Source organism: Oxyura jamaicensis, chromosome 10 (assembly GCF_011077185.1).
Source record: "Oxyura jamaicensis isolate SHBP4307 breed ruddy duck chromosome 10, BPBGC_Ojam_1.0, whole genome shotgun sequence".
NCBI lineage: Eukaryota > Metazoa > Chordata > Aves > Anseriformes > Anatidae > Oxyura > Oxyura jamaicensis.
This window is the reverse complement of record NC_048902.1, coordinates 17,853,637-17,871,829: the sequence shown is the minus strand read 5'-3', so window position 1 is coordinate 17,871,829 and position 18,193 is coordinate 17,853,637. Positions and strand designations below refer to the sequence as shown.

At 47.4% G+C, this 18,193-nt stretch overlaps 1 protein-coding gene across 2 annotated transcripts in view; it reads left to right on the top strand.

Annotated features, from left to right (window-relative positions):
* Positions 1–37: 37 nt before the first annotated feature.
* IGF1R (insulin like growth factor 1 receptor) overlaps positions 38–18,193 on the top strand; it is a 172,398-nt gene continuing 154,242 nt past the window's right edge. For both annotated transcript variants that reach the window (XM_035336180.1, XM_035336178.1), the window contains exon 1: positions 38–211. In XM_035336180.1, coding sequence (XP_035192071.1) covers positions 118–211 — 94 coding nt within the window. In that variant the 5' untranslated portion in view covers positions 38–117. The remainder of the gene's footprint in view (positions 212–18,193) is intronic.

The following is an 18,193-nucleotide window of genomic DNA, read 5'->3' as shown; positions in this document are numbered from 1 at the left end:
GGGGGGGGGGGGGGGGGGGGGGGGGGGGGGGGGGGGGGGGGAGCGAACAATTTGGGACTTTATTTTTTTGAAAAGAATTTTCGGAAAGGGGGATTTTGTCCAATTAAAAAAAGAGGAATGAAGTCTGGCGCTGGAGGAGGGTCCCTCGCCGTCTTCTGGGGGTTTCTGCTCGTCTTCGCCGCGCTTGGTCTGGGGCCGACAAATGGGGAAAGTGAGTATGGGGCTGGGGGGGGGGGGGAGCGGGGGTGCTGCGGTGTGTGAGGGGCTGGGGGGCCGTGGGGGGACCGGGGTGTGTGTGAGAGGGGCTATGGGGGGCTATGGGGGCCGTGTGAGGGGCTATGGGGGGCGTGTGAGGGGCTGGGGTGGGTGAAGGCGCCGCTGAGGGGCCGGGGGCTGCGTGCGAGGGGCCGCGCCGTTGTGTGAGGGGCTCCGGCTGGGGGGGCTCGGCTGCGGGGGGCTCCCGCTCCTTTCCCTCAGCCGTTTCGGCCCAGCTCCTCGGGCACGGCCAACGAGCCGGGGCTCGGCTTCTCCCTCCGGTCCCTGCCGCAGCCCCCGGCCCGGGGGAGCCCCGGTGTCCCCCAACCCGGCCCCGGCGGCGCGGTGCTGGGCCCGGCGGGGCTGCGAGCTGCGTAGTAAACACAGGCGGGCGGGGAAGGGCTGCGCCTGCCTTCCCCACATGGAAGGAGCTTTGTCAAGAGCGAGAGTAACCTGCCGCGGCGGGTGAGGAATTCCTGGAAGAATTCCTGGCCATGCCTCTCCTCGCCGCTGCTGAGGAGGGCTCTGGCCCCTCGGTCCTGTTTTACGGCGGTCTGGAAGTCGCAGCCCGGCTGGCTTTGGCTTCTCGCTTTTCTGTAGCACGTTTGCAGCTCCATGCATCGAGGCTCCGGCTCTCCGGAGCCCCCCGCTCCGTTTCCACGCTCTCCAAAGCCGCCGAGGCTGTGGCGTGCCCGTGGGGTGTGAAGGGACAGGGGTGGCTGTGGGCCCTGGGGCTGCGACCATCGCCGTGCAGGGCTCGCAGAGGATTTGGGGCTCCCCATGCAAGGAGTTGGCCTTCCCAAGGTTTTCTGGACCATCTCTCTGCAGGCAGGGAGATGGGAAGCGCGCCCTGGAGCCCAACCATTTTAAGAGCTGCTCCATCTCCTTCAGCGCCTCTCTCCGTCTGCAGAGGCAGGGTTGGTTCTTTCCCTGCGTCTGGATGCTTGAATTTCTTCCGCTGTGTGTTTTTCGGCGTGTTCCTCGAGCTGTTCTCGTGTGCCTCACTCGCACAAAAGATAGGCGTTGATGGAAGGGAGAGATCAATTTTCTCCATTTTAAGCGTAAGGGGAAAGAATGTGGGAGCTGCAGAGGCTTTGCTAAAAGTAGTAGTTTCAGGATGAAAAGAGAAGCAAGTTCTTTGGATGCACTGACAAGGAGGCTAAAAAAACACCAGCGTTTGAGCAAGAAGCACATAGATGGAGCCTGTAACGCGTGTTGAGTAATATTGTGTTTCATTAGGCAGCGAATGCCAATTAACTCCTTGCAAATTAAGGCCCGGTTTAGGCTTTTGCGTTGTGGTGGCAGGGCCAGCTCGGGCTGGAGAGCTGCAGTCCTACTTCCACGCGTTGAACTTGTTGGCCAGGGCTGTTTTCAAGAGGGAAGATTAATGCTTGGGTTTGAAAACAAAACCCTAGTGCCCTTCTTCAGGGAAGGGCTTGAAAAGGATCGGGTAGCAGGGAGAGAACAGGAGAGGAGGAGGAGGTCTGGAGTGCCTGTAAACTGCTCGATGTGAGCTTATGGGGGGGGTTTCTTACCTGGCCCAGAACACCTTCAAATAAACACGTTTGCCCAACTCTTGCAATAAAGTGAGGCAGACACGGTAGGTTGGGGTATCAGCTTCCAGTCCTCTCAAGTGTTTGCAGTTACCGTTTAGCTAAAATGACCCAATTAAGAACCTCCCAAATGAAATACCTCCTTCTTGCAATCTAGGCATTTAAATACGGGGAGATATGCTGAAAAACTTGTCTTAGCTGAATACTGCCTCTAATCGATCGTCTTTGTAGTTTACAGTTTAATAGCCTTTGTTTTCACGAGTTATTGCTGAAAGAATTTTGCTGTTAGGGGGAAAAATGATCTCCAGAGCAGATGTTTTGCATCTCTTCATATTCTTCTCTCTCCCCACAATAGTGGAAGGAAGATTAATCTTAATTTTTATTTGTTTTTCATATATACTGTGTCATAGCTAAAAGGCACTTCCATTTTCGGTCAAACAAGCAAGGCATTCCTAAATAGGAATACAAAGGAGTTACAACAGGAGGGGGGAAGCCCATCTCTTTAATGCTAAATTCTATAAAATCTGCTCATGGTTAAATGACAGAAAACTCTTGAAAAGGCAGGTAGCCTCTGTGGTAAGCTTCTGGTTCCAAAGCGGTTGTTAAAAAGCACTAAGAATTTGCTGAGGTTTTTGTTAGAACAGCACAAAAATAAAAACAAAAAGGCCCTTCAGCGCGGTGAAGTGTGTGCCGGTGTAACAGGGCATCGGGTGTGCTGCTGGAGAACGCCTCTTCAGCCCACCCCTGGGATGAAGCAGCTGAACCTCGGAGTTTGCTGCCTTTTGTACCTGAAGCACCACGGGGTTTGGGTTTTCTGTCCCACGTAGCGTACGTGTGTAAAGGGAGTGCCTGGAAGGGCGTGGGTTAAGCGTGTAGAGTGAGCTGTTTGGGGTAATACCGTGCTTCAGACCGATAGGTACCCTGATGGATCTCATCTTAGCCATGAGCTTTTGCTTGCGTATCCAGGCTGTATTTCACGCTCCCGATGTTAACAAGCAGTAGCTCGTGTTGTATGTTCAATCCCTCTCCCAGGTTGCTTAGCAAAAGCCCTCCTGACCTCCCGAGTGCCAGCATTGCACACACCTCGCTTTCACATCAGCGTTTTCACAGACGCCTAGTGGTTAGCGAATGCTGGTAAATGGGAGTTGGTTAATCCCTTCTGCAATTGAGGTTGCAAATAGAAACGCCAAAGTGCCGAAGGAACCGGTGTCACCGGCGGGAGGAGAGCCGTCGGTGTCTCCGACGATCTGAGGACGGGACGGCGGCGCTTGGCTCGTGCTGCTCGAGGCGGTGCTTTGCAGGCGTTTCGGTACCAGAACTGGAGCAAAGGCTCGTGTGACTCAGAAACCAGCGGGTTAGGAAACGGCAGTGACTTAGCCCGTGTCGGGCAAAAGGCCTTGGGAACGTGAGGAAGCGGAGGGCTGGGTGTGGAAGGAGGGAACCCATCGCACGTTGCATCGCCGAGCTGGCCCCAGGAGAGCGATGCTCCTCGCATGTTAGAAGCGAGGGAAGGAAGGGCACGTGGAGAGCAGGACGGCTCTGTTAGTTTTAGTTCAGCACAACAGCAGGCGATTTCCTGGCTTTCCTAAGGAAATCTCCCATATTTGATAAATTACTGCGTTAAATTTGGTTAGGTTTTCCCTGGTCAGTTCTTCCTTCAAACTAAGTCCGGTGTATGTGAGACGCGCAGCTCCAGTGACAACTCCATCTGGAAATGCATGCACGAATCTGGTGGTGAGGAATTTCCGTGTAACGATTTCTGAATCTGTCTTAATTGGTAAATAATTAATCTGTGCCAGTATACGTTACCTTGGGAAAAGTTGTTTCAAATCATGTTGAGTTTTCTGCTAATCTGGCACTTGCTAAGGAAATCGTGGAGATTTTCACATGGGTTTGAATTGTGAGCTGCCACTGAGTGTGTCGTGGAGAAGTTTGGTGATGGTCCCAAACCTCCAGAGAGGAATAATGTACACAGCAAACCTGGTGTTGGCTTTGTGATCCTGCACAGAAAACAACTTGTCTACCACATCATCATCTGTGATGGTCGTAAAGTTCATAACTGACAAAACGTACTGGATTAAATTACTTAAATAGGACTGTTTCCCTGGAATGGTTGTAGTGAAGTTAATGAATTTTATCAGCAAAAAATGAATTTTATCAGAAAAAAAAATCTCTAAAATTCAGATCAGGATTTATTTACAGCTTTCACGTTTGGAAATGCGTGATGTTCTGAAGCAGCAGCTGTTCTCACGTATATATGTGTGCCTGTGCCTAGGAGTGGGCACCTTGCCGTTGTCAGGTATCACGCGTGTTGCTTAAGTTTACTCCAACTGCATTTTTTTATTATCATTATTATCTTGAGGCGCTCGTAATTAGAGTTGTTGCAGATAGGTAGCGTCACTTCATTTCAGGTCTTCCTGGCAAAGTTGAGCTTTGAAGCTTTCTGGGCTTAGGAGGTGATGGAGCTCCTCAGAGCTCTGCCTTCAGAAAGGCTGCGGGAGCACAGTGATGTGTTTGAAAGGTAGAACTACTGTTCTGGTATTTTGATATATTTGACGTATAATTTTTCTATCACTGTAAATTGTATAGACAGCTCCTTTGTGTAGGTTAGTTGGATTAGTGTTTATGATTTATGAAAACCACTTTAAAAATAATAGTTTGGAAATTGTTGTATTGTACAAAACCAGAACTCAACAAGCAGTAGTTGATGAAGACACATTTGTGGTTGTTAGCCAGCCTGTCTTTTTTTTTTTTTTCCCTCTTAGCCAAGTCATGACAGGTACAATCTGGACTGATTTCTGTAGTACTATATTTGTCTTTTTTGTGTCCAGAGCTGTCTGAGGACAGGCAAGTGATTAGCAACATGCAATGTTCATTCACATATTTCTGTGCTCTGCAAACAGAGCCGTACCGATCCCTCAAAGTGAAAAATGGGCCCTGCTGCCTTTGTGCAGGGCTTGCAGCTTTTGCTAACGGAGTTGGGTGGCAGTTTGGCTTATCCATTAATTAAGGAGATGCATTCCTGCAAAACGGGGGTTAGCGTGGTGGTGGATTGTAAAGGTTTAACTTGTGTTTATCATTAAAAGTTTTCTGTTTTAACCTTTGCGAATGCCACGTATGCGCAGCTCCTTCAGGATTTCTTTCAAGGCACCGATTAACTTATTAAATGGGGGTATGCTGAAGAAGTGCCTGTTGTCTTTTTAAGGATGATTTAAAATTTGCTGAGAAGCAAATTGACATGGAACATTATTACTGTATTTAACAGTTTAATTTGCACCTGACCTGTGAATTTTCATAGAAGATCATTTCATTTGTTTTGAAGTATCCAGACTTGCACGTTACCTGCAACTTTTCTCCTTTCTGTGTGAACTTGGTGGTGTGAGCAGAAGAAGGCTTCTCTGTTTCGGTGACTCTACAGATGGTTTTTCAAGGTGACTGTGTCCCGTGACCTACCCAGCTAGACGAGATCTCACCCCCAGTGGAGGAGGAAGATTGTTCCTCTAAATCCACTTGAAAATATTTTGGTAGAGCAGCAGGCGTGTGCTTTTGTAGCAACACCAGGTCATTTTAATAATAATTTGGAGGAGAAAAAAAAGGTTCACATTAAAATTGCCACTAAGAGAAGCGCTAGCCAGGTGGAGCTTTAAGAACTTAATCTATGCTGTGGACTTGGGGGGAAAAGAAGTGCACATCATACAAATAAGAATTCTTAAGCAGGAAATTGGTGCTCTGTGCTTATGTGTGCTTTGCTGCAGTGGTATACAAAGTAGGTATGCGTCGTGCTTTTGTGGCAGATCTTGTTGATAAGTAGTTAGGTGGCGAGAGTGGTTTTTTGGGCAAGCCCAGTGATGCAAGGAGTTCATTTCCTATGCGCTGCCAGCAAAGCGCGAGTTATTGAAATAGCTCCGTGACCAGTCAGGGAGAGCGTTATCTGCAGAGCTGTTATTGGTGCCATTACACGCTGTAAAGATAGCGCTGTTTGCTTGGAAGTGTGAGCGTCAGCTCTGGTCAAAACACTTTCTCCTAGCAGGTGGGCTTTTTGGGGAGCTCTTGGCTGCGCATCCCTCCTCCCTGTGGAGGGGAGCGGGGTCAGCATGGGGCAGGGAAATGCAGCAAATGTCGGAGCCCCTAATGATAGAGGGAAGCTCTACATACTGTGTGGTGTGTGGTTTTTTTTCCTGCTGCTGCAGATCGGGTGGCGGATCGCTTTTGCTCAGTTTCCGGGAGCTTTGTAGTTTTTCCTTCGATATGAACGATGCTCGAATTAGTGCTCTGCTCGCTTAAGCTGGCGACTTGCACAACAGTTTTCAAATAGCAGAGGGTTTGATTGGAGGAAGTAAGGATGAATTTTGTGACGTTCATGAAATGAATACACACCGAAGCAGTCGGAGATGCCTTGTACTCTCAGAGTGCAGCCTGTCTGAATGAAAGGCGCTGCACCTACTGCTAAGTTTATAAACTCGGTTTATACAGATTACTTTTTAAATTATTCATGATGCTACATTACAAGTATATCTGACAGGTTTAAAATAAACGACGTGATGGTAAGAGGGAGCATGCATAAATTAGAGCTGGGATAATATGCTTTTTGAAGCATCTCCTCCATTTGTTCCTGCTGGAACAGAGCAGGTAACTGCAGCTGAGCGTGAGTCTCAAATAAAGTACATCATCATCCTCAGCTGGCGTTGCAGTGGCGGTTCTTAAAGACGGATGAGATGAAGTGGCAGGGAGTGCCGAGGCTCTTGGGGTGTGTTTAGTTGTGTACACTTTCCTCCTGAAATGTGGAGAGTATTTACAGGAGGAAGCTTCTGTAAGCAGAGCTGTTCAAAGGGTCTGCTGGTGGCTGTGCGAGGTAAGGTAGGATAGGGTCCCATCGCGTTATTTTAGCTGCTCCTTCTTGGTAGAGCTGCTGTGGTTGGTACGAGGTGCTCTGGCAGGGTGCTGGGAGGCTTTCCCTGGCGCCTGGTGGGATGCTGTGCCTGGTTGGCTTTGGGTCATGGCACGCAGCTTCAGGTCTCCCTAACGCTTAAGCACAGGAGAACTTTGCAAGACCCGAACTGTTGAATTTAGAGGAGGTTATTGGTGGGCAAAGAGGATCCCTGCTCTCTTGGATGCGAAAACAGCTTCTCCAAGGGTACACGGAAATAGTGCTGGTTTTCTGAGTTGGTGGACAGGCAGCTCATGGTTTTCAAGATGCGAGCTCCTGATGTTGTTTATGGCAGTAAAATGCTGTGTGATAGAGCAGCCCTCAGAAAATCATCGGAGGTATTTATGGATGTGGAGGGTCTTATGGGGACTGATAGTTCATATCTTCAGTCTTAAACAGGTACAGCATTTTGGAGCAAAGCCTGGTGGCAGCTGCTGCTGGAAGCCAACGTCTAAGAGAATTGGCTTGGACCTGGATAGGGCTTTATTCTTAGATTTCACCAGCGTGCTTTCCTCGTTATTTACACGGGTTCCAGCTTAGCATTTTCTCCACGTTTTCCCAGTTGGTCCTTGTACAAATAGTACGTGCTGCTTCCCTGCTGCCCTTGTCACCTCCCCTTGGGTCCTTCTCACAAGAGGATGTGCAGGGAGAGGCGTTAACAGCAGCGGGCACGGCGCTGTCGGAGCTGCTCTGCTCTCGGTGGGGTAACGTGGTGTGGGCTGTGGTGTTGGGGCTGGCATCGTGCTGCCAACACCTTGCTTACGTCCTTTAGCTGAAGACCGGTGTTAGGAGACACGCTGCAGGTGACGATGGCACGAGCTGTGTGTGTGGAGGGTCTGCAGAGCTGCTGGGGTGGAGGGGGAGCCCGCTGGAATCGTGACGGTGCCTGGCTGCCTCGAGAGGGGATTTTAGCTGCTTCTCTCCAGTTGTTCTGTGTCCCCAGCAGGTGGAAGCAGCTTGTGGCTGCGTTGGCTGTCGTTACCGGCATCGTTCGGCTTGTTGTGGCTGCAGCGGTGGTGGGTTCGTGTGTGTGTTTTGGAGATGGATGTACGTTTTATTGGCCCCTTGCAAATGCCATGTCTCCCGGGAGCAAAGTGGGAATGAACACCCGGCTGTGCTAGGAGATGCACGTGAGCTGCTGTAAATGTGCTTGTGCTTCCTTCTCTTGCACCCGAGAGGTACTGAGACTGGGGGAAGTCAGCCTGCAAACCCGGAGAACATCGGACCGCTCGTGTGAGAGAAGAAGCCAAAGGGTCTCAGTCCTGTTCACGTGCCTTGGACACGGAGATTGTTTTAGCAGGTGTTGTTGGTATTCCCTTCATGCTTTCAGTGGCTACACCCATGATGGAGCTCGTCTGTGCAGTTGTCACTGTACAAAGCAGCAAAAAAGGCTTTTAAGGAGAGCACTTTTTTAAGGTTTGGCTTGAGCCTGCCTGGGTCTGATATCTGGGAGTGACTGAGGGACTTGTTTTTGGATTTGTTTTGGTGTGTGCGCTAATAAAATGTATGAATTTTTGTCAGGATGGAGTAGGCTGCCTATGCAGACGAGTTCTTCCATTGCAATTGTGCCTTAGCAAATGGCATGTTCTGCGTATTCAGTACTTGAATTCAGTACTGTGGGAGTCCCTTTCCAAACTTGAGCTTCTACATGCCCGGGTGGGTTGTGGTTCCGAAATGTGGCCGGCATTACCAGCGAACGAACAAAAGTCCTTTCAAGTTGGTTCAGTTGTTATCCTACAGAAATAAGGCACAGAGAGAAATGTGCCTGAGTGCGTGTGTGCGCTCAGGCAGCGATTCTGGCCTTCAGCAGAAACACATGTGAAACGGACATCTGTTTTTACGTGGTTTGTGTTTTGTGCATCTCTTTTGGTAGTTCATTGTTTAAATAAACATGTTGCATTAGCCATAAGGCTTCGGTGCCAAATGCCCACTGATGAGATGTATTAGGGTTTTGTTGTTCCCAGGCCATACTGAGAAACAACAGCTTTACAATTCAACACATTTGAAGAAGATTACAGAAAGAATTTGGGGTGGATTGCAATCAGCACTTCAAAAGCAATCGCTTTGGAGTAACTCCCCTTTAACACAGCACAGCGCCCATGGAAAAACACTGTCATCTTAACAGATGCAGTGTTATTTTGGAGATTCCACTGTATAAATACATGGACTGTGGTTAAATTGTGATGGCAACAGATGCAATCTCTGCTCTCAATTCTTTCATCTCCTTAATATTTAAAAATACTCCGCAAAGTGAAAAACATCAAGGCTGAAAATACACTTTGTGTAAAATTGTCGGGGCCGGGCCTTTCGGGCCTTGCTTCGTTTCAGATAGGTCATTGCAGATCAGGCTCGGGCGGCGTCAGTGCTCACCTCTGCGAGGAGTCCTGCAAGTGCTGCTGCCGAGGGCTCATGTAGGCTTCGTGTGGTTGGAATTCCTCAGCAGTGCCGAAGAAACGTCAGCAAGATTGAAGTCGGAGTGGGTTGGCCTGGCAAAAACGTATTTCCGCTATTTTTCCTAAAAGAAAGTGATAGTACGAAGACAGCGATCACATATTGTGCTGGCTAAGCCAAGAGCGTCTGAGGGTTTTTGCACTATTCGTGCAGTCGATATCAGTGACTTTATTTTTAAATTTGTCCGCAATACATCGCGCTGTCGGAGGGCGAGAGGGGTGGAATGTGGGCATCAGATGTTGTATCGTAATGCTGCACAGTTGTGTTCGCATTTGTTTTTCTTTCCGGATTTGGTTTTGTTTAAATACTGATTTGACAAGTATAAATCGGGAGCGGGGGTGTGGGTTTCTCGTCCTTTGTGAGCAGCAAATAACATAACAAGATGTTGTTGTTATTGGTGCAGTCGCCTCTGTCCATCCACTAGTTGGGTGGAAACGCCTTGAGTTAAATACCGTAACTGCCTTTTAAGAAGGGATTGGATGGGTTTGTGAGCAACAGCGTTGGTAGTCACGCATGCTAAAATAGGGAGCCATCACATCTCACAGCTGATGGTGTGCAAGGGATGGGAAGAAATTGTGTTCCTCCTCCGGGTGCTTGTGCGTCCCTTCCTGTTTCTAAAATGCAGAGGGATGCCAGCCCTAAGGGGCGGCCAAAGGGCCGTGTTTAAGAGCCCTGCTGTGCTGTGCGGTGCTCGGTGCATCTCAATAAACCCCAGGTCTTCACGGGAAGCTGTTGAGACAACCCAGTGTCAAGCCAAGTTGTGTCAAGGGCACGAGGCACATGTCCATCACCTAGCTGGGCACAGCACAGGACAGGAGGGACCGCATTCCCTCCAAGGGGTCACTTTGTACCTGGGAGGAAGTCTCTGCCTCTGGTCGAGGGTCCAGCATCATGTCCCATCGCCATACAGGAACAGACAAGGCTGCGGGCAAAGGCAGGGGCTTCATACCAAGGTGGGAGCGTGTCCAAACGCAGGGACGGTGGTGGTGCCCTCCAGCAGCGCTCAACATAGCAGAGTTACTTCAGCTTTACGGAGCTGAAGGCAACTCTGATGCTTCCACCGGGCACTGCAGCTCTGTAACTTCTGAACCTGGTGGGAACGTTGGCAATTTTGGTCCAACTTGTCATTCAAACTTTATTATTTCTTAGTGTGAAGGCCTCAGAGCACTACTGGTGTGTTACCGTGTTTTCTTTGTTGAGGTGGTGTGGGTGATTTCCTAGCGACTTGAAGCAGCAGGCTGGAAGAGCTTGCTTTAAATACACTGTTTTAATCTCACTTTGTATTTTCTAGTTGGAATTTTTCTTGACTGACAACCGCTAGAACACCTCAATTTGCAAATACGACCTTTACAGAGAAAAAAATAGGTATTTTTTGCCAGTAACTAACATTTGTTGTTTCCGTGTGTTCATGTAAACAAGTAATTTCGATACCTTTCCTCAGATCCTTAGTTTTCACACCTTTAAATGACAGAATGGTAGATGGTGCGTTTTCTGGTAGATTACTTCTCATTCGTGTTACTTCCCTATTTGGATGGAAAATGGAATTGTAATTAAAATGTGGAAGAATTTTGAGACTTAATTAAAACTCAGTGTGGTGGACGGGCATGATTTAAAAATAAAATCAATGGGATAGTTTCCCGCTGTCCTTTGAAAGTTAAGAGCTAATAGATTTTGCCCACTGACTGCTTGACAGGTTTCTACGCAGGGGTCACCTATTTTTGAGATTTGGAATGAATTCCTTCCTTCCTTATTGAACGGAACCGTTGGAGTGAATTGAAATGAGGCGCTTACACAAACAGTTGTTGAACTTGAGAGCTCTCGTACCGTTCAACGAGGGGTGGCTCCAAGAGAGCACCGAGCAGTGAATTCACCGGTCCAAACGGTTTTGTGTAAATTACATGCTTACTATTTTTGTTTTATTTAAATTACAGTAGGCATTTGCCCTAATATACGCTGTTATAATTTCATGTTAGATTTGTAATTAAGTTTATTTTTAGAAGAATGCATTTAAGTGGTTTATATGAAACGATTTTCTATTTTTGTAAATGAAATAATTGGGTTTTATTGACTTTTAATTTCATGCAAATGGCTTTTTTGGCTTGGCGGTTATGTAAGCAGAAAGAAATCTAATGATTTGAGAGCATTCTCGTAACGGGAAGAATAGAAGATGGGCTGTCGCAGCTCAGGCGCTGGTGGGCAGAGTTAACTCCTGTTTAGGCGTGTTTAACTCGAGGGCGCAGTACAGTGGGTTCGTGCAGTAAATCTTCATGATTGATTATTTTTTTGTGGTTAAGCTAAGCAAACCAAATCGTCACTGCCTTTGGGAACTGGCTGGGGCATAAGAGACACGGTCGTAGCAGGACGGCTTCTCGGGAAGCCTGAAGATGTAGCTGTGACGAGCCTGGTGGACCAGGGAGTGTTAATTGTTTGCAAGCCAGCTCCGCTATTTTAAATTTGGCCTCGCTATCACATCCCTGCACAGATGAATCTGGAGGCTAAGGGGAGTTGGATGATGAGTCACGATTGAGTTAGCAAAATCCCAATTGATCTCCATTTCCTGTTGATTCCAAAATTACTGAAGTGTGAAAGCTGAGAGTGACTGATGACTTCTTGGAGGGGAGTTTGAGGGTGGAATGTGGAAGTGACTCTCTGCAAAGTAATTCAATGCTGCCCTGGGTGTTGGTACAAAAATGTCGATAGTGAGAGCAGGTGTGCGTGAGATGGGAGGCTTTGAATGAAGCGGGGTGCTGCGGCCAGCCCTTACCTAGCAGTGGGCCAGCAAGGTGCGTGGTGGGACGGGGAGAGGTTCTGGAAGCGGCTGCTGGAAGAAGCTTGTAGATGAACCTTGTCGTTAGCCTTTGCCGTCCCAGAGGTGCTGCTCATCATCCCATGTTTTTGGCCCTGAGCTCAGGAGCTGTTGCCTTGAAATCCCTTTGCTCCCTGGTACCAGGACTATGAAAGTCTCCTGCTTCTTTGCTGCGTGACCGCAAAATGCACGTGAGACCGCACAGCCTCAGCCAGCGGGCTCTGTGGATGGCAGCTTTGGGATGGAGAAAACGTTACGTGTTCCTGTTATTTTTTGTGATTCTCTTGATGCATCCTTGACCTTGTCATTATGCAGCGTTGTTCTTTTCTTGCGGTGAAATGGGATTAATGCTATTTTGGGAGATACTAATTAGAAACGTCATAGCACGTGTAGGTAAGGGTTTTTATTTGTTTTATTCTCAAACTTCGTGTTAGCAAAACATTTGTTTGTTATTAACATAACTTCATAGTTCCTGGACTCTGCCTGCATTGCAAATGTGAAAGTAAATTCTGCTGAAGGGGGAAGAAATTAAAGGGAGGATGTATACAGTTCTCAGTTGGGGTTGGAAACAAGCTGTAAGGCAGCCTTGAAGTGAATCACGAGGAGGAAGCAGGTTAGTTACCTGGAGAAGTAAGAGGAGATGTGAGGTAAGGCTGTCCCTTTCCTGTTCATTGCTTCCCTCACCAAATTGCAGCTTTGCAGACTTTCTCTAAAGTGGTAATTTGGAAGGCAAAAGAGCAGTCTGTGTTCTGTTTTGTGGCTATTCAGATGACTTCTGAGCCACTGAAGCTTGCCATTGACGTGCACTTTGATACGCTGCCTTAAAACAGGAGGAAAAACATATTTTTTCTTGGAAAGCCTGTACAAGCTTTTTCCTATGTTGTCATATCTAGGATTGCAGAAAGCTGAGATGGGGGGGAAGAGCGGTGGTTGTTCCTGCCGTCTGAGAGCAGCTTGCTTCACAAATGCATAAACAAAGCAGGAAAAAAAACACCTCCCAGATTTCTGACCTGCTATAGGTGTGTGCTTTCCACGTTCAGAGCAGCTGGTTCAGGTGGTCAGGCTTCTGCAGGGAACAGCCAGAGAACCAAATTACTCTGAGAGGGTGTCAAGAGCTTTCCTCTAGGAGAAGCTGAAACGCCGAGTTGGGTGGTTGAAATGCGGTGAAGCACGGAAAGGGCACTAGTTTTCAGAGCAGTCTGACTGTTTCTTCAGGGTATAGTGAGTTCACAAGTAACAGCCACACTTAGAAGGCATGTCCCGGTCTTAATGAGAGGTGGTTTTAATGAGAGTCGTGGAGCTGTAAGGGGGTTTATTGGCAGTGAGCACTGCAGTTCCCCAAACCATTGCATGTGGAGAATCTGCGAATGCTTCCAGCTATACTGCATCACCTTACACCTTGGCACATACCGTCTGTGTTGCAATGTGCTGTAATAAAAGCACTTTGTTAAACCGATTAAATGCGTGATATTTTCATAATACTCGCATTTTAGGGAATCGGTATGGCCATTTTTCCTTTGAAATGGCAAGAAGGCTGTTGTGCTGACAAAGCAGAGCGCTTTAGGGAGTGGTGCTTTGTATCCTCTCAAGTATTGTGCTTTTTTTTTAATCAGCAGGATATTCCCCAGTAAGTCAGATGCCTTGGTTGTTCTCGTGATCAGTACCCGAGAGGAGCGAGAGAGAGGATGTCAGAGGAGCAGATAGGTTTAAACGCTTTGTAGTAGCAGAAAACCTGCAGCCCTGTCCTCCCCTGCTTTCGTGGAAGTCCTGGTAAGGGCCACCTCAGCACTGGCCACGCTGTGTTTGTTTGGTTTAGACAAACTAAACAACCAAAAGAACGTCTTGTCCCTTCAGGACAAGGTAACGCATAGCCTGCTGGAATACTCCAGAGAATCAGGCATGTAATTAACCCGTTTCTCTTTAGCTTGGTTAAGTTTCAGAAGGTAGTGCAGGGTGTTTAAAACATCTGAAATTGCTTATTTACCAGGTCACTGAAGTAAGGGTTTTTCAGGTGGATTGTGTGAAGATCAAACCTCTTCCTTTTTCCATTGCCTTTCTCTTCTTCCCCATTTCCTGCTCTGCATCTTCCAAACTAGTAATAGGCCTAATGCTGATTGACGTTATGATTATTATTATTTTTAAAGCTTGAAAGCAGCCATTGAGGAGAACAGTGTCCATTTCCTGTCACACTTGCTCAAGGCTATAGAGAGCAGATCGTGGAAGTTTAGGCACTTGTTCAGGCCTTTCAGAGGAATTATGAAAGATGCTTTGCTTTTAATGCAGTGAAGGAAGGGCAGCGACTCGAAAGGACTGATAGCACGAGCAGGATTTGGCCCATTACACGAACAAAACCTCTTGGTGTGATCCTGAAGATATACGATACTTTACATTTACTTCAGATTGCCTCTTTTTCTTTTTTCTTTTCTCCTTTTCCTGCACAAGTTGTTTCAGTTGGGATTTTTGGATTAATTTGGCTAGGAATGTCTAAACATGACTTGGGTTGGAAAGGAGATGGTTCAGGCTTTGGCAGCGTCACTGCAGCAGCTCCCCTCCAGCGCGTGGAAGTTCCGTTCTGATTCATCTGTGCTGCTTTTCATTTTCCTCTTCGGTTTGACTTAACTTTAGGTATCCAAACTGAGGTTAAAGCAGGACTCTTCAGTGGTGTTTACTCAATATTATCCTCTTGTGCTGTCTCTACCAAACGAAAAGTCCGTTTGCAGCTGTGCCTCGGCCGAGGTGCCTGATAGCTGTGGGCTTTTGCAAAGATGTTGGGCGGGACCGGAGCAGCTGGGATAAAATGTGCCTGGTTTTACTGCCATCAGCCCTCAGGCAAGGGTGCACAAGAGCGATGTGGCTGTTAAGAGGTGAGTCCCTGTTTCGGGGGAGAAGAGAGGGAAGGAGGAGAGGGGCGAGGATGGGGACGAGCCTGCTCTTGGTACCCACACAGACACGAGAGGTGATTCTTGCTGTGGTGCTGCCCGGCACATCTATCACTGCAGGAGTCCTGTTCTTTGGGTGGTTGCCTTTTCCAGAGCGGTCTAGAAATTTTGGCATTAGTGCCTGCGTGTGACCTTTCACGGATCTGGGGGGTGGTGTGTGAATTCATGCCTGTCTGTTCCCTAAATTGCTGGTTAACTGTGGAGGAAAGACAGGGATTAATTCCTGGTTTCTGAAGCTGAATGAAGCTGGCATATGGTAAAGCAAAGCACAGTCCGCTCAGATATGTTTTCTTAACATGGAAGCAACTAGCCTTGCACAAATAGAGTGGTTTTCTTTCACAACACGAGAGGCCAGTAGAGCTGTCAGATGAGTGAGGCGAGGCCAAGGACCGTCCGTCAGCTGTGCTCTCCAAGTGATTTTGCCTTCAAGCGAGCTGTCGCGAGCAGTTGGAAAAGAGTTGTTCTCTTTTTTTTTTTCTTCCTGTGCAGATCCTTTTTACCTACACTGTGGGTTTTTTGGTAACGATAGGTAGAAGACTTTTGGGGGTTGCTGCAGTGACACATCCTTTGCAGTGGGGATGAGAGTCTTCCTTTACCTTGTAGGACTGGCGGCTGGTTTTGGTGTGGCATCCCTCTGTAGAATTGGCTAAAGATGTTTAGTTCTAAGTAAATATATTACTCATCTTTTGGTTTAGCAAAAGTACAAAGTGAATTTAAAAATGTAGTGACAAATCAGCATTTAGTAGTTAGCCAGTCCCAGTAAGCTTAAAAGCAAGAAACCCTCACTGAAGTGTACGTGCAAAATAAAATAGCTAACTTCTATTTCGTGTTTATGTATGTACTCAGTGGTGGAATCACGTAGGTAGGAGCTAGTCCTCTGCTCTGTTCTTCCAGTTGTTTTTTTGTCTCCTTGACTTTATGCATCTCTTCCTTCTGACTCACGTTTCTTCTGCTTTCTTACGTCACCTTCTCCATGACCAGAACAAATAGAGGAACAATAGCAGGGAGCTAGCACAACTCGGTGTAGGGTATGTTCTCCAGCTGTATCGTTGGCTATGAGTGTGTTGTGTACACAAGGTACAGGGTGAAAAAATAACCATGAGGACAATCTTTGAACCTCCAGATCTCCATCTCAAGCAAGTTTGGCCTCGATTTGCCTTCTGGAACGAGTGTGTGCAGCTGCAGATCCCAGTGGAGGGAGGTGCCTGAAGTTGGCGTGCTCAAGCCTCCAGCAGGCTTGCTGATGCTGTTTGGTTCAGCTCTAAGTCCTGTCTCCCGTGGCCTCCTGCAGCCCTTTCTTCCAACACTTTCTCCTCTCACCAAGTTTTGGCTCAGAAAGGGAGCAGAACAGATTATCGCTGGTGATGGTTTGCTGAGTGAAGCGTGTCACGGCTGTATTTCTCTAACCCACTTTGACCCTGTCTTTTCTCACGGGTGGGTTGGTCAGAAATGCATTAGGGCAAGCTGTTGCATCCTGGCTTCTGTAGCTGGGAAATCCCAGGCTCCTTCTGCTGGAGGATGAATAATAATTCTTCTACTTCCTCTGCCATCCCTATCCTCTTCTAACAATATTTTAGCATCTTTGTGACAGTAAGTGCGGTTGCCAAGCAAAAGAACTGTACAATTAGACTGACTAAATGCCTAAATCATTCTGTTAGCCAGAATTACAGCGTCGTGCACTATCCACTGAGCCTATGGGCAGTGTCTAAAGCTGTGTGTAGGGCTGGAAATCCACTGTCCTAGGCAGTATAAAAATGCAAAACGGAAACATCACCTGGAATTTAAATGTGTATGCGAACAAGTGACGGAGTACACCTCAACTGGCACTTCTTTAACAACCCCCCCAGTGTTTTATGGGGAAGATCAGCTCATTGTGGAGCAGAAGATGTGTATAGATACTGTGACAATTCCATACTCTTAGGGTGGGAAACGGTTCTTTATCTTCAGAGGAATGAAAACTCGAGCTTCTGGTAGCTGACTGTCTCAGAGGGCACTACTTTTCTGTGCTAAACCGTGCTTACTGGGTTGCTTCTCACCTGGGTGCATTGAGGGAGCTTTGTTTGTGGCCAGAGGCGCTTTGACTGGTATCACAGTGTTCTGCTCTTGGGAAGCCTCTGGGACAATAAATACCCTGTGTGAATGGTGCTGTTCAGTGCCCAGAGCACTTCCTGGACAGGCTCTTTGTGACACTGAAAGCGAGTCAAAAGCACCCAACTGTCCAGAGGAGTGAGTTCACATGGGGACTGCTACAGTTACAGCTCCTTTGGTTTGTATTTGTCTTAAATTTTGTTCTGGTGCAGTGGTTCTCAGTTGATAAGCCCTGAACTTGTCACCTCGCCTCTGGTGCCAACTCGCGTGTTTCACCTTGTGTTTGGAGAGGAAGGTTCTTTTTCCAGCCTAGTTAGCTCATGACTGGAAAGCCCCACAGCACTTGGATATATGTAATTTAATACTTTTAAAGCTCTTTTTGAGGGGTGTGAGTTGGTCATATTTTAACTGCCTGGAGAAAACAGGTTGCAGCACGACCGATGTGATCTTCAGCTGCGTGGCTGCCATGGGAAGGGAGGGACGGGAGGGCTCCCTGCTCGTTAAGGGATGTTTGGTAGCACTGTCTTTTTCTTCTGTGCAATTTAAACTGTCTTAAATCTCTGTTCAAGTGGAAATTTGGGATTAGTCTTGGTTCAGTTTGTTAAAACAGGAACAACTACTGTGGAAGGTCAGAGAATGCAGGATTTCTTGAGAAAGTAGGAGAGATTGTTAGCATAGGATAATAGTCACATCTTACATATTGTTCAGAGTAATTACATCAGCTTTCTGTCATTTTTCTGTGGATTTCTGTGTAGCTAAGTAAAACTTGCTGGTATTTCTTTATTAAATCCTTTTGCTGACCGTTAGAAGACGAATGCAGTTCTCTACTACGGTATAGTAGCGTTTTGGCAGTTTGCTTCTAATGAAGTCTAAAGAAGCCAGCCTTGCTGGCCACTCAGTTTTTAGAAAAGAAAAAAATAAGTTGCAGTAAACTTGATGGAGAAGCCAGTTTGCTAGATTAGGGCAGGATGGCAGCTCGGCAGGCAGCGAACAGCAGAGTGGAGTCCCTAGCTGTGAGTTACTGAGCCCAGCCACATGATGATTTTTCATTCTGGGAGAATTGGCTGCTTATCCCTGCATCCTAAGTGTACATCCCATAGGTTTCTGTCAGCCAGTTGCTGAGTCACTTGGTGGTGTAGACAACGGTTCCAAAAATAAATAAATAAATTCATGC